We start from the raw sequence: 15,881 nt of genomic DNA on the forward strand, positions 1-15,881 counted from the left end.
AATAAAAGAGACTTTTGCTAAGTACCTAGAAATAAGAAGAAAATATTAACATAGCTAAAAATTTCAACAAGCAATTAATTAACAACCTTCAGATTTGTATTAAGCATTCTATATGTATAGAATTTTTTTTTCGTGTACTGCTATGGTGGACTGAGAGAAACTGATTAGATATAAGAAATATTTACTTTCTTCTTCAGCCTTGCTGTGTAATATATATATATGTTTAGTTATTGCAGACCATTTATCACCAAGTGATTCAGACATCCTGTTAATTGCAGTGCTGGGTTAGATTATGCATATATTAATTGTTTTGTTCCTTCTAATTTACGTGAAGGCATAAGCTTGAGGGCTTGATATTCCTATCTTGTTTGTTTTGCAATTGAATTACTAGCTTCACCTATTAGTGTTGAAGTTGTTCATAAATGCCTTCTCTTGGGGATGCACTTTATTCTTAGGCATAAAATTATAAATGAAGTGTGCATCGAGATGTGAAAAGCTGTTCTCTTTCATACAGTAACATGCTGCTATGCCTTGGAAAAATACAATACCTTAATATAAGGCACAATTTCATTTAATTGAAAGTACTATAGTTTTCTTCTATTTTAAAGTATAAATAACTCTTACAATTACAGTACAAGGTTAAACACTTGGGTCGTTTTGTAGTGATGCCAAATGCAACTAGGGGAAAGGTCTTTCTATTTAACTTGTCTTTGGTAAGCAGAGTTCTGGCATTTTCTTTCCTTCTTGTCTTGAGACTCATGTGATGTGATGTGAACTTGGAATTCAACTTGTTCAAACTTCTCTTTAAAAATGTAGTTCTTTGTCTGTGAAATTAGTGGTTCTACCTTTCTTCCCAAGGAGTTCAAATGACAATACAAACTGAGCCAAAACTGGCATGCCAATTCCTTTCCAAAATATGAGTGCAGAGACTGTAAAGTGGTTTTCATCAAGTATCCTAACCTAGTTTACTGTTCACTTACCACAGATTATCAGTAAAGCAGGTCTTATTTATTGGTGGATAGATGGGGTTCCATCAAACATTGGTGTTTGTTCTACCATTGACTCTAAGGCAAAGCCTTTTTGTCCAGGCTGAATCCAATCCACTTGGGGTGTCTTTGAGCTTCCCTGCTAAGGACCTGCTTTCCTTTCATACTGCTTGCATGTTCTCCAGAACTGCAGGGACACTGCAACCAAAATGCATTTTAAGCATTGATTTCCCCCAACCTTCCCATATGCCCATATGTCTGTACTTTCCAAAGAATTTGAAGAATACTGAAGGCTGGTATGGATGGTTTGACAAGGGTTAAAGTTTCTAGAAAGATAAAGTGACAGATCTGGCTTCATTCTGATCCTGAGTGACGCTGAGGAGACTTGTGACAAGCAGCATTATTTCTCATGCTGTATTTCAAAATGAGAAGTGCTGATTGATCAAATTATGTTAAAGGAATATAGCTCTGTACAGCATTTCTAAGATCATTGGGGAGATCACAGGCAGTTTTAAAAGTTTTTAAGTGTTAAAAATTCTATAGTTTTGGAAAGGTTGACAAATGGGAAACTTACCTGAAAGTAGGGATATTGGAGTGACTTAAGAGTTTCAAATGTCTCTTTTCATATCATAACTGTGAAGCTTTTTGCAGATAAACCCATATACAGTTTGTGGACATTGGGTTAAACATAACTCTCTGAGAAGATTTTTGTAATAAAGACAGCAGGGAAAAATTTAAATCATCAAGTGATAAAAGCTTGAACTTACTGTGTGAAAAAATTGTAAATTATTTGTGAACAAATAAAATCATAAGTTAACACAGAAAATAAGATGAACATTGGCAACTCTGAGGAACAAAGCCTAAATCAGTGTGTCAATAGGTTTCTGAAGGCTTCAGCACTGCATCTAACCTTTCCAGTGGCATAAATTGTGACTGATGGTGCTTGGGCCCTGTTATCAGTCCTCTTCAATGACACTTGCTGTACTAGATTAGCAAAAAGGGTATTTTGGAAGCGTTTTTACCTTAAATACCATGTGCAGTACACTAGCCTATGGGATACAGGTTTCTTCTGGATGCTCCATTGTGCCTTCATGGTCTGTGGAAAAATAAAAGGGTCACGTGAAAAGAGGGATAAATTGTTTGCAAATGTGATGTTGTTGTTCATCTGACTTCCATGAAGAGAAAGGACTGAATGATCAGTTATGCTTGTGCCACTTGCAATTACCTGAAAATAGAAAGTGTTTTACTTATTTAGAGAGAATGGCAAGAGTTCTCTCCCTGAAGCTAGAAAATTCTCTGTCCTAAGAAAATTCTCATCAGTTTGTCTAAATATCAAATTCTTGTCATTGTGACCTGTCTGCAAAAACAGATCCTGGTTTTCACGTGTACATGAGTTCAATAGCCAGCAGGATCAGAGATGTATGATAACAAAGTTGTAAAAAGTATTCTTTCTCCATATCCTGCTTTTATACTGTACAAAACTTTCTCATTTTGTCCTTGCAGAACAGCAGACTGTCTGCTGTAGCTTGTGCTTAATTTCTAAATTTCTTCTACACATGCAAATACTGTTGGGTGTTGCATGATTTAAACTTCCATTCAAAGATACTAGAAATGAATGTTTAAAATTTGACTTTTTACTGAGCTGTCTGCTAAAGATTTTCCAGTTCAATAATAGTTGCATTGCATTCATCTCTGCAGATCTGTGTTGATAGTACATTACTGCTTCCTATGAAATCATCTAGAAATCAAATTTTAATAAAGTGAAGACATTACAATTTTCCTAAAGCTTTGTTTTAACAGGCTAACACCAGCTAAAGTATTTTTTGTTTAAATGGACATTAAAAACGTATTGTTTTTATGTCACTGAATTTGGAAATATAGTGTAGTTCAGTTCAGAAAACACATGAAAAGATGCCAAATGATTTCTTTATATTTTCTTTGCTTCTCTTGCCTTTTTAACACAAGAATATACTGGAGGCATATATTGTGTGTATGTAAGGTAAGTCTGGGACAATTTTCAACTGAATTTTGTAGTTTCCAGTAGCAATGTCACTTCTGTGCTAAGAGTAACTGAATGCCACATGGGTTTCTTTCTTAGTTACTCTTCTTGAATAGGTAAAACTAGCCCTACATGTGCTGCATTCCTACCTTCAACTGTAGTGCACAAACCCTTCAATCTCTCATTTTCTTTTATGTCCCGTCTTACAGGTCTTTCATCACTGTAATTTTCTGACTAAAAGTGTTTGCAGTAATGCTTTTCAAAATGGTCTTGGGCAGCACATTTTTTCCAGAACTTAGAATATGACTGGTGATGTTCATAAATGTTTGAATTGCTATTTTTATAACATACTCTACTGTGTGAAGAATTAAAAAATAAAATCCATACAAATAGCAAAACAATTCAAACAGCAAACAGAAGCATTTCAGGGCTGGTGTTTCTAAAGATTAGGGTGGTAATTTTATCTCTTTTTCTTGTTCTTCTTTCCCCCTCTTGAAACGTGATCAGTCTGGAGTTATTTTTTTCATTCTGAATAACGCCTAAAATGAGAGAGAGCTGTTTAACACATTCCGTATCCATAGAGTCTATTTATTCAGACTGAATTCCACATGGACCATGGATAATCTTTTTCCCAAATGTTTACTAGTATCTGCTCTTAACAAGTACTGCACAATATAAACTGAAGGCACCATAAAGAAAAGGGGCATAATAAAATTGAGCCTTGCTTTTCAGCAAAGTCTGACTTAAGATCAAGATGTGCAAGTTTCAAATGGTCTGGATTTTAAAGGATTTTTTCTATAAAGGATACGAATCACATCAATTTAAAAACACGTGAAGAGCCATAGCTAGAAAATAAGCTAGAAGTAGGTTTTAATAAATGAAACAAATGCTTTTAACAGAGATGAAAGGAAATCCAGGTTCATTTCACTGTTTTGTTGAAGTTATCTTCTTGCACTTGTGACCACTCTGTGCCATGCACCGTCTGGAAGGTCAGGGTAATACTGCCTGTTTCCCTGTCCCTTCCTATCTCAGCTGGTATGTGCACCTTTTCAAGACAGACTGGCTGATACTCTGTGGGCATGTGTGTGGTCTCCAGTACTAACAAAGCTAATTTTGGATGTAGCTTCTAAGCACTGTTGTAATAAAATGGAAAACAAATTGGAAGTGCTAGGCTTGAACGTTTATATGTGATGATTTTTACTTTTGCTTGAGTTTCTGTTGTTGCTATAGATACTATTTATAGTTGTACTTCCTGTTGATGTTTGTTTGCATTTCAGAAATCAGTTATGTTTTTCAAAACTTTTTAAAATCAGTTCCCATAGGAAAAAAAACCAAAACCATTTATTTTTAGTAACAGAATTGGAAAAGTTACAGATTTGAAAGTACTAATATTTCTTCACTCAAACCTCCCAAAGATGTAAGACTTTAAAAATACTTTTTTTTCCCCCTTTATAACTTAAATAAATAACTTTGTTATCTCTTAGTAGATATAAATATCTCCAGCTGGGCAAGCCTTTTCCTGGTTTCCTGGTTAACTGTTTGTGTTTGCTTCCTGGTCTCTCTCATCATTAAATGTTCCTGCATGTTTTTGTACTGAGGTTTTTCACGTAGAGCAAGTTGTACTTTTCCAAGGAGACTTGCAATTCCTTCTATTCCACGCCATTTAATCACATTTGTTAAAATTTGGGTGAGTAGCTTTCAAAAGCCTTTCCCTTCCTGAGTTTTGCTATCATTCAGGACCACACATTTTACCTGTTCATTATTAAAGAAGATTGAACCTGATGTTCTAGCCTTCCATGAGATGAACCTGGAAAATGGATCCACCACTGTGTGCTGTTATGCTTTGCTTCAGCTTCAAGACTTTTCAATTTAAATCATTTTGCATAGAGGGACTTTTGAGTGGAGATAACATAAAATGCTTCCCCCTTCAGCAGAGGAAGAGAAAATAGGAAACAAAAAACATGAGAAATATTATGTAGCAGACTGATGCTCTGGAATATAGCAGAAAAGAAAAATAGTAAGAGTGGTCTTGTTGCAGAAAGATGAGGAATTAATGAAGAGCTCATGTGGTGATGAATGAAGGCCAGGTATTTGGGCTGATTACATTTGTTGTCTGCTCTGCATACTGTTCATCATGCAGCTGTTTACAATCTGCCAATCCTTGTAATGATAGGGGGAATGACCTACTGAGAATTATGGTTGTTACCTCATTTTCCTTCTCCTCTCCTCTCTGTTTCTCTCTCTTTTCTGTCCTTTCTCCATCTGTTTTGTTGTGGCTTTTTTTTTGTCATCACACTTTCAGGTACTGCTTTGACATTTAGAGACCATACCACAAATACAAATGAGTTGTAAGTCATTCAAAGTGAAAAAAAAAAAACAAACCCAAAAAACCAAAAAAACCAAAAAACCAAGAAATGGAATTAACTATAATATAGAGCCTTTAAAACTTCTAAATCACTTTCTGCTGGACATTTGATATACTTTCCTTTTAATAGGTTTGCACCTCCAGAAAAAGAAATCATAATTCTGGATTAATTTCATAAATATTTTAATAGCATTGCTTATAGGAAGAGGCCAGAATTTTCTTTCCATAAGCAATGCCTCTTCTGTCTGAGATGACTCCAGTCACTCAAGCTAGAGGACAAAGACAGGGCAAAATCCTTGATTAAAGACTGTATGTTGTGTGATGTAAAATAATTTTATGAGAAACAGAGACAAGAAAAAATGAAAAAAAATCAAAAGGATGATCTTGGTATTTATATTATCCATAAAAGAAAAGATGTTACTGTAATAACTTTATCTGCTAAATTTTGTATTACAGAGTACTTTGTTAATTTTTGAATGGCTGGAATATGTATTTATATATATGTATTTATACATTTGTGAATATGCAATGTACTAATAATCCTATTTTTTTCAGCATAAATAAAGCAGATCATATAATCATTTTAGAATGGATCATCAATCCATTACAAAATAATTCTAACAGGTTTAAACAGTATTTAGCATAGATGGAATTCCTTTCATATTTGAGTCAGCAGGGGCTTTAATATCAATTCCAGTGTAGCCAAGACTTTACCTGTGGACTTTGGAATAAATGCTTGAAATAATTGAAACACTCTGGAATAATTAGAATAATAAATAAAATAATAAATAATAAAATGAATATAAATAAATAAAATAATAAAATAAATAATAAAACTCTGGAATAGTTAGATCTTTGAGCATGTGAATAACAGCAAAAAGTTACCTCATCTAACATTTAGCAAGAGGAATCCTTTATCTTGGCTAAAACATAGTATTTATCTAGCTTTAAAAGATGTTGAGAAGTTCAGGACCAAGACTGCCTTCCAAAAGAATTCGGTCTGAAAACAGATCTCAATAGAGGTTACTTTTAATGCAAGAAGATTTACTTGTCAGGAAAAGAAAAAAACAACTGCCAGCCAACCAACCGACCTACAAAAAACTACCAAAAAAACCCTCACCAACAAAAAGCCCTGTTTAATTGCCATTCTCTTCTTTGATCTGAATCCAGAGTACTAGGCAAATGCTGGCAAAATACTAGGTTATAAAATATGAACTTATAAAGTAAAAGTATAAATTCATTTTTGTTTCTCGATGCAATTTGGAATCAAAAAAGTTTGTTACTTTCTGATTAGTCGTTGTTATCTTCTGCAGGACATTGAGTCACATAGCTGTGTGGAAACTTTATTAAATCTGTTACTGCAGTTCCATGCTCTGTCACCCATTGATGTCTTCCCCCTCTCTACCACTCTTTTTCTTCCCTTTCTTTTTCTTACATTTGTCCTTCCCTGTTGGGCCAGCTGCCAAAACTGAGGGTTCCTGAGGATCAATTAGAAAACTTTTTCTTCTCTGCTCACTTCATCTGTGTTCTGTCCTTAACATAATGTGGAAGGCAGAAGGACCTTTAGCCAGCCATCAAATAGTGTATGATATTCAGTGCCTAGGGTAACAGTACAAGTTTGAACTCAAAATAGTAGCTGAAGAAAGAAAGTATAGATTAAATTGTAAGATTAAAAAAAAAAAAGAATACAGTTCTTCTATACATTCATCTTGAGTTGTTTGAACTAGAATTTTTTCACATCTTTCAAAGTGTGTGAGTTAAGTGTGTGTCAGAAGAAGTAATGTAAACAAAATGTAATATATGTATTAAGATGTACCTTACATGTACCTACTTTGTTACTTTATATCTATATGGTATTTATGAATTGTATTTCTTAATTTTCTAGTTTGGGGTAATATGTAACTGTGCAAATTAGCGGGTTTCTAGTTCAAAGTTGAATTTATCATGCTGTGATGTTGACAGATCACATATGTGTATTGTGTGTGTGCGTGTGTGTATGTACTGTGAGTAGTGCTCATCTCTCTTTCTAATTTCTTGCTAATATTTGAAGAATCATGTCAAGACTTAGAGCAGGTATCTGTATCATAGCTGAAAATGGAAAATCCACAGAAGATCTGTCTCAAGAAATGTATCCCAGAAAAGCTGCAGACTGTACTGCTTAGGGAAGCTCTCTTAGGGGATACAGCAAGTCAGTATTAAATTTTCTTAGTACTGGAGAAGTTGATGATGAAAGCAAACTCTTGTGAGCTTCAAAAACATTTCTTGTGCAGATTGAGGCAAAAGTATGGGAAGAATAGACTGCTTGCTTAGTTAGGTTGAAAATAGGCTGGAGGCCAGGCTTGAAGGCTCAGCTACCTGGTGGCAAGTAGTGATGGATAGTATGGAGTCTGGGCTTGTTTTGTCTGAGGAAGAGAAGGCTTTGAGGCAGCCATAGCAGGCCCCCAGTTGCAGTTACAAGGGATGGACAAGTTAAACTCCTCCTGGTAGAAGGCACAGAGTGTAACAGAAGAAATCCTGAAAAAAAAACCAACAACAACAAAAACCAACAAAAAAGACCTCACGAACAAAAAACCAAATTAAACAAAAAAATCCCACCAAAAAAAAACCCCTCAAAAAACGCCCCCAGACAACAACAAAAAACAACCAAAAACCAAACCAAACATGAACCAACCCCCCTTTGCCCTCGCCCCCCGAAAAAAACCCCAAAAAAACCCCAAACAAATGAACAATCAAAAAAGCCCCACAAAACCAACAAAAGAATCATGGCTAAAAATTGCAGCTTGAGGGGATCAAATATAATATTAGGAAAAAAATCTTACCTAGGAAGTAATGCAGGTATGGAACAAGTTATCCCAAGGTACTGCGGGGTTTCCATCAGTGAGGGGCTTTGACCATTGTCTAGGAAATGCCAACCCTCCAGTGACTGTGCTGCTCTGGTGTGAGCAGGATCTGTAACCTAAGCAGGAGCTGGGGGTCTCCAGAAGTCTCTGCCAAACAGCCTTTATATGGCTTGGGCTGACTTTGCCCTGATATCCATTTTATGTGCAATCAATATAGAACAGAGGTATTTGTCTTCAATTTTTTGCCAATAACAGATGATTTTCCAGTTTTAATTTTTTGCCTGGCAAAAAGAGTTAAATTTATTTTGACTGTTGTATTCAGATAATAGAAGTGCCTAAAGGCAACTGAATCAGAGACAGGACAGAAAGAGGTACCCCTGTATGACTTGAGTTGCTGCTTTTGAAAGCAGGCTTATTGCTTCTTGAAAGTCTGGTGAAAGAGGAAGAAATAGCATGTTATATTAGATTTCAAAGAATTTCTTATACAAAGTCTTGGTTTCTGCATGGTGTGTTGTAAAAATTATATGGCAATGCTGTCTGGAAATCCTTTCAATTAATTAAAAAGCCCCATTTCCCTCTCAAGTTCTATGGTAATCACTGAATAATTACTGGCATATTTTTTTCCCTCAGTATTAAAACAGAAAATACACAAATATTGCTGTATATCTGAAAAAATTCTAATGTTTATTGGTAAATATTTTGTGTTCAGACTCTTTTTTATTTTTGGATTTGGCTTTATTTTTTAAAGCAATGATAACCACATGTGAACTAATATTTTTCTGATGGCCTAAAAGCTGTTTTTCATAATTTAGGGCTATCAGACGAAATTAACCAAATAATATATATTGAGACTGTGTGATTAGCAGTACTGTTGTCCTGTTGTGGAAAAAGTTTAGTTTTAACAAAAGGATTTAAAAACTATTTTTTTACTAGTAATGTGTGGCCTTTTAATGAATCAGTCCCAAGGTCATTATTCCACCCATGGTGCTCCTTTCTTCTTCTGCAGAAGACTGTTTCCTGCATGCAATTTGTCTGAGTTTTAACCATGACCCTTGGTAAAATGTAGAGATTGCAATGTACTGAGAAAGAGGTACTTGCTGTGTTTAAAAAGTGTCAGTGCTGATCTTTGTGAAATATGTTGCACCCATGGGGGAAGAAACTTACTTTGAACTAGGCAGGAATGAGCTTGTCTAGTCGGTGGGTTTAATTTCAGTTTACAGTGGCATCTAGTGATCTGTTTGGTGATACTGTGGTTTTCATCTGTGTTACTGCATTGGTGGAAGGGTTAGGCACTGCTGTGCTCTCAGAATGCCTGGAATCTTGTAGCTTTCAGGGGCAGACTTTCTGCACTGATGGATATATAAATCTGGTGATAGCATCTTGTACCACATCAAAGACAACTGTGGCGACTCATTCTTCAACTTCAGGCTATGTTAAGTGTGTGCTGTCCTTTCCTAATAAGTGTAACTCTGTCATATCTCTAAGTCAACTCAGGGATTTTTTCCTGTCTAGTTTGACTCATTTCCAGGGCTTTCTCCTGAAGATGATCTCAGTTGCTCATCATCTGCTGAAGCTTTTTACTGAAGATGTGAATATATTGCTTTGGTCCTTTTCTGTCTGTATTGTCCCAGTTATCTCCTGACTGAAATGGTGCCCTGTCTACCTCAGTCCTCACCTAAACTGATGCATCAGAGTTTTTCTATGCTGTTTATACAGTAATAATTTTTTTTCTATTTTTTTCTTTTCTTGACAGTGGAGGGACATCAGGATGAGTGTGGGCAGGATGGTTGTTCATAGAAAGGCAGACAGCCCACAGCAGCTAATGTATATAGATTTGGAGATCTGCAGCTGACTGCTATAAATCTGACTGAGCTTGTTACTGCCTTTTTAGTGTAACTTGGACTGATTTGTACCTAAAATAAAACCAGGAATTACAAAGTCATTCCACAAAGAACAAAAACTATAGTTTCATCTTAGCCATGCACAGGTAGACCTGACACAGCCCACTCAAACAATTTTCACACCATGCATGAACTCAGTAGAGTTTTGAGGTACACTGGTGCAAATTTTGTAGAACAGATAAAATATTGCAGATTATCTGAAGAGAAATAGCAAGCTTCATTCTCCAGTGATAGCAATTACTTGCCTTTGTAGTAATACAAAATAATTCTTCTGTAAGAGAAGAAATTCCACTGTCCAAAAGTAAATATTTGAAATGGACCAAGTGGTGTGTGTGGGAATTTGATATGTTCATGTAACATTGTTGTGTGTAAAGTAAATAGATACTTTTCCATTACAAATGGGGGAACTTGAAGGTAGTGGAGATGCAGTTCACTAAATAAGTAGATATCACTAAATAAGTAGATATTCCTTTCCCTCATTTTTATTTACTTCTCATTTGATATGCCTGGACTATTTACAGTTCTTACCTGCAGTGTTGTTATTATCATTTCCCTGATGATGCAAAAGAAAACTATTTTTAATATGTTGTGAAATATATCATGGTTTGTGTTTTTAATGAAAAAATACCACTAAATATAGTGTCATCAGGTACCACACTTGGACATGTTTCTCCGAAATGGTGGTGATTTGAATGCTTTGGAAGTTACACTCTGATGCACTAATCACTGGGAAAGTAATTTTTATCATTGTTGGCTCCCATATATAGCATGCAGCTCTCAGCTGACAGACTGTACATTATAGAAAAATGTTTGTGACTCAGCTAACAAAAACCCAGTGAAGTATCTAAATTAGAAATTCTGGTTTCATGCCTTTTTTTCTTTTTACTGCATGCTGTCCTCTCTTACTGCAGTCAGTCCTTTGCAAGTCTGTGTGGATATTGGCTAAACCACACTCCATTAGTTTGATATAAGCAGCCATTCTACTTAAAAGAAAATTTTCTATTTTCATGCCACAAGTAGAAGGCACAAATCCAGAAGAATAGAAGGCAAAAGTTCATCAGACTTTAAATATAGATTGATTCTTTTAAAATAGCAGTGCAATGTCTGTGGCCTTCTTTTCTTGCACTACATTCATTTAGCTGTCAATTTTTATATGTGGTATATTAAGGTACAATTGCAGTGTATATTTTCATAGTAGACAGAAGTATGTATGTCTTTTAGAAATTCAAATGAATTTTCATCAGAATGCTGTTCATAAAGAAAAGGGAGGAAAATAAAGTAAAATATGTAACTGAATAAAACAATGAATAGCTGGAAGTAATAGAAAATCTCCAGTATAAAAATGCAATCTTATTTTGTTACAGAATTTATTAATAGCTACCTCTGAGAATTCCTATAATTTACTGAGTGAAATATCAGCCTGACAATATACAGGTTTTAGAAAAGCTCTTGTGTTATTCTATGGGCTTTTCAAGCAGAAATTCTTGCCAGATGAAAGAAAGCCAACAAAGCAGAAGTGTCTTTATCTATGCAGGCCATACCAACACTTCGGGAAAAGAGAAGGAATGAGTATTGATGCCTCTGTTTTCTGTCCTTCCTGTAGGTGTGCAGGACCCTCATCATGAGAAGATAATTACTGTGACTACTAATGGGAGTATTCACAGCCCCAAGTTTCCGCACACATACCCACGCAACACTGTGCTAGTGTGGAGATTAGTAGCACTTGATGAAAACGTGTGGATACAACTTACTTTTGATGAAAGATTTGGGCTTGAGGACCCAGAAGATGACATTTGCAAGTAAGTTACTTCCTCTTTCACTTAGGAAATTCTGAAAGGAGGTGATTGGAGACGAAGAAAAAAGGTATTGCTTGAGTTTTGTAACAATCGGCACTTGCATGTTAATTTATTTATAAAATACATCTTTTATGATTCTATGATTTTTTCGTATGATTTTATTTTATAGTGCCAGAGCAGTTTTTCATGCTTTAAAGCTCTGGGGTGCTGCTGTTTTCACTTCTGCGTTCAATATGTAGGCCATAGATATATTGCAACACAAAAATGTGGCATATTTAAGCTCCATCTCAAGTAAAAGTTTGGACATCTGGAAAAATATTCTTGACATAATGTTAGACTTATGAATGTATAATTTTTACAGAGTAATTTTTTCTAAGTTACCTGAAGCAGGATTCATGTCATGACACAAAGTACTACACTGTTTTTTAAGAGACCCCTACACAGTACTCTACAATATTTTAATGGCCTTATATTGTCAAGTTATCTGTTAAAAACAGTACTTAGAGTACTGTGCTATTGACATTCTTCAGTGGTACTGGTTTTTCCCTGACTTCAATAATTATCTGCATGCTCAGTCACTGGCAAAGGTTTCTGGTAGGACTTGTGGAATCTCTTGGTTTCCTTCCACAATTCTGGGCTGAAGGTTTTGTAATTTGGGACAGAAACATTCATAACATGACAGGCATCAGCACAGATGTAATTCTGAACCAAGCCTTGTGGTTGATAACATTCTGGATGTTTTGTGGGGCAGTAGGACTAATATACATATTTCCTGTGGGAAGGTGACATCTTGAATCACCTTTTGATAGCAAGTTTGAATTTTTTAGAGGTTATTTTTGCTGTTACCCTTGATTTGGGAGAAGGTGCTTATAAAATAGAGATAAATATGTTTCTACAGGAAGTAATGACCAAGGCCATATCACTACTGTAACACAGTAGTTTATCACAACTATAAACTTATGTTTTCTTGAATGAGTGCACTCCTTTGCACTCCTTTCTTCAAGTAAAATTTTAGCTTGCTTTTTCTTTTCTTTGCATATGGCAGAGTGAAGTGGCAAGTGAAAGAAAATTCTGGTAGGGTGACTCATTCATCCACTTGTAAAAAGAGAAGTAAGATAAGCTAAAATATTTTATAATATTATAACTAGAATAGTATTTTAATTGGAGTACATTTATTTTAAGTAAACAATGTGCTAAATACAAAAGGACTGACAAATTAAGGAACAGTAATGTTACTCATAATCTTCACTCAGTTATAATCTTATGTTTGTATTTGTGCAGGGATTCCAGGAAGTTGTATGACTGCAATTCCTGATACATGTCCTACTGAGAAAATACTGGTCTTTTTGACTTGGAGATTAAAATGAGAAATATATTTCTCTCTGAAAAAGATTGATATTTTTCATTTTTAACCATGATTCCTCTAGGATTCCTCTGAACTTTAATTTCAGTAGCAAGTTCAGTAAAGGAAGAGAAATTGCACCTTGTTTGATGTAAAGGGAATATAAATAACTAACAAGTTGAGGAAATAACTAAAACACAGAGAGATTAGATATGTAAAATAATTCTACACAGGTCAAGTAAATTACCAGTTACCTCAGTAATATCTCTTTATGAGTTATGTCTTGTATTTCTTATGTCTTAGAGTTCCTAATAAAATTATTTATACTTCTTCCAATATTTTCTGTAGAAAAACTAAGGGTTTTTTAGTAACTACATTCCTCAGTATTAATTACTATATTGTTTTTCTGCCATCTTGAAACACACAAATCAGTATTGTTGATGTAGAGTGCTCAACTATTTCTCTGAAAGCAAGTTTATATGACAAAGGACAGAATGAAACATCACATGAAGTTTAATCTATTATCATTCTATACCTTTGACATATGACTGAAACTAAGTAAAAACTGCAATCAGGAAACAGACTTTCTATGCAGGTACAGAGTATATCAGAGTGCCATTTTCTCCCTTCTGTAATGAGTGAGACAACCTCATGAATTACCTGCTGTGGTCATTGTCACAGTTTTCAGTCTCTCTACCTGTTTTTTAAGCTGCTCCTTCTGGCCAGAACTTTCTTCATCATCTCTGTAGACTGTGGTGCCCTGTGGTGTCAGCTCATAGGGCTGATGAGAGTATTTTGGAGGATATCAGTTTAAGATAATTAGCAGTTTTTAAATCTAATAATAAGTAAAATATTGCTCATACTTCAGAGAAAAAGAAAACTCAAACATATCCAGTTGTACAAGTGGTTTTTGTCTAACATAATTCTATAACAGGAATACAATAATAGTGGTAACTAAAAAATGTCATATATGTATCCTGAAGCTATGGCAAGTTTTTTCCTGCATCTGACCTCCTCATTCAGATTTCTTCAAAGTCAGTTCTGACATTTCAAGCTACTCAGTGAAGTCTTTTCATCTAGAGCAAATAGCACATTTTACAGATATTTTGCAAGTACCAGTCCAGCCTCTACTTCAAATATTTTCCCAAATGCAGATCAAAGTGATCCTGCATGGCTTTTTTTTATTCACTCTGTTTTTACTTGTAGTTCAACTTGTAGTATTTATTAATGTAGCAAATTTTCATTACAACAAATTCTATGTTTAAGGCTAGCCCTTCTCAGCCTCACCTGAAATAGTATTAACGTGCATGTTCTGCTAATTCTCAACGGCATGATTGCCCTGTAAGTTTCAATTACAGTGTTTTTAGAATAAAATTCTGGTATTTTACTTGTCTTTAACCAGGTGATCTTTATCCTAGTTTTACAATGGTGATGTACTTGAAATTCATGCACATCATGTTTGCATTCCTTTAAAGATAGTCACTGTTTTCTGGTTTGGGGGTTTTTTTACAATAGTTCTATTTCCTCTGCACTTGATCCTTCCTATGGACAAAATGTAAAGAGCCCCACTGTGTCCTTCCTGTAATGAACACAAACTCCACTTTATTTGGAAACTAGATCCATGCATGTGTCTAGAAAAGATTTAGGTTATTTGGTTAACAGTAGGGATATATAAATCTCTGCAGTATTACAGTAATTTCAGTTTCGTACACTTTGTTTGATTTCAGTTGTGACTTGCAAAAGAAAAATGCTACAAGCAGAAAGATCACTCTTCAAGCCAACCAAACAAAGTGAAGGATGTAACTCTTGGGTTTTTTGTGTACCCAAGACATCATCATGTTGTGTCTACATGATAAAAGTGGCAGTGAATTTCTAGCAGAGGCGTTGTGAATTTGGATTATATACACCTACCCTTTCTGATGAAATAAAAATGCAGTTTTTCTGCTGTTGGTAAGGTAACTGGTGTGACAGGTCATTCATTATTTTAATGATGCTAGCCCCTCAATCCTGTTTTAGTCATAAAGCCATTAGACTTCTGTGCCAGACAGCTCCTATTGCCAGGGAGCTGCCATAACTTTTCTTGACCAAAAACTGACTTTTGCTCAGCTGTTGCTTGTTGTTCAAATTTGTTGGTTTCTGTCGATAAGAACATGAAGTGATAACAGCTTTATGATGAGCTCCTCTGTGACAGGAAGACATAGATTTAGCTTTCTTCCAGCCAGGACATAGATGTTACAATTCCCCCTGAAGGGAAATCTGATGGTGTGAGTTGGTTGTATATTGGAGCATTACAATGCAAGGCAGAAATAGGAAAAGGAAAGGAAAGAATCTTTTTTCTATTGGGAGCATGTATCAAACTTGCTTTCTCCCTGTGTATGGAGTGGCTCTAGTTGTTCATCTGAGTAGTGGTTGCAGCTGTTCTTTCTAATCATCTGATGATTACAGTCTGACTTTTATTATATATGATAAAACACAGAAATGTGTCACAAATCCAAAGTGCAATTACTGCAGATAAGGTGATAAGGATACATGAGTACATGAGTAAAAGGCTGTGGAACTGATAGTAGAATAATAAATACCTTTTACCAACATCTTCATGTTAGGATGGTTACACTAATTTCCAACTCTCTTTATCCCTCCAATAATTTAAAT

General features: G+C 35.1%; 1 protein-coding gene across 1 annotated transcript in view; it reads left to right on the top strand.

Annotated features, from left to right (window-relative positions):
• PDGFC (platelet derived growth factor C) overlaps nucleotides 1-15,881 on the top strand; it is a 122,903-nt gene that overhangs the window by 58,387 nt on the left and 48,635 nt on the right. The window contains exon 3 of the mRNA XM_079305461.1: nucleotides 11,695-11,890. Within this exon, the coding sequence (XP_079161587.1) occupies nucleotides 11,695-11,890 (196 nt within the window). The remainder of the gene's footprint in view (nucleotides 1-11,694; nucleotides 11,891-15,881) is intronic.

This window comes from Erithacus rubecula, assembly GCF_903797595.1.
Source record: "Erithacus rubecula genome assembly, chromosome: 5".
Classification (NCBI taxonomy): Eukaryota; Metazoa; Chordata; class Aves; order Passeriformes; family Muscicapidae; genus Erithacus; species Erithacus rubecula.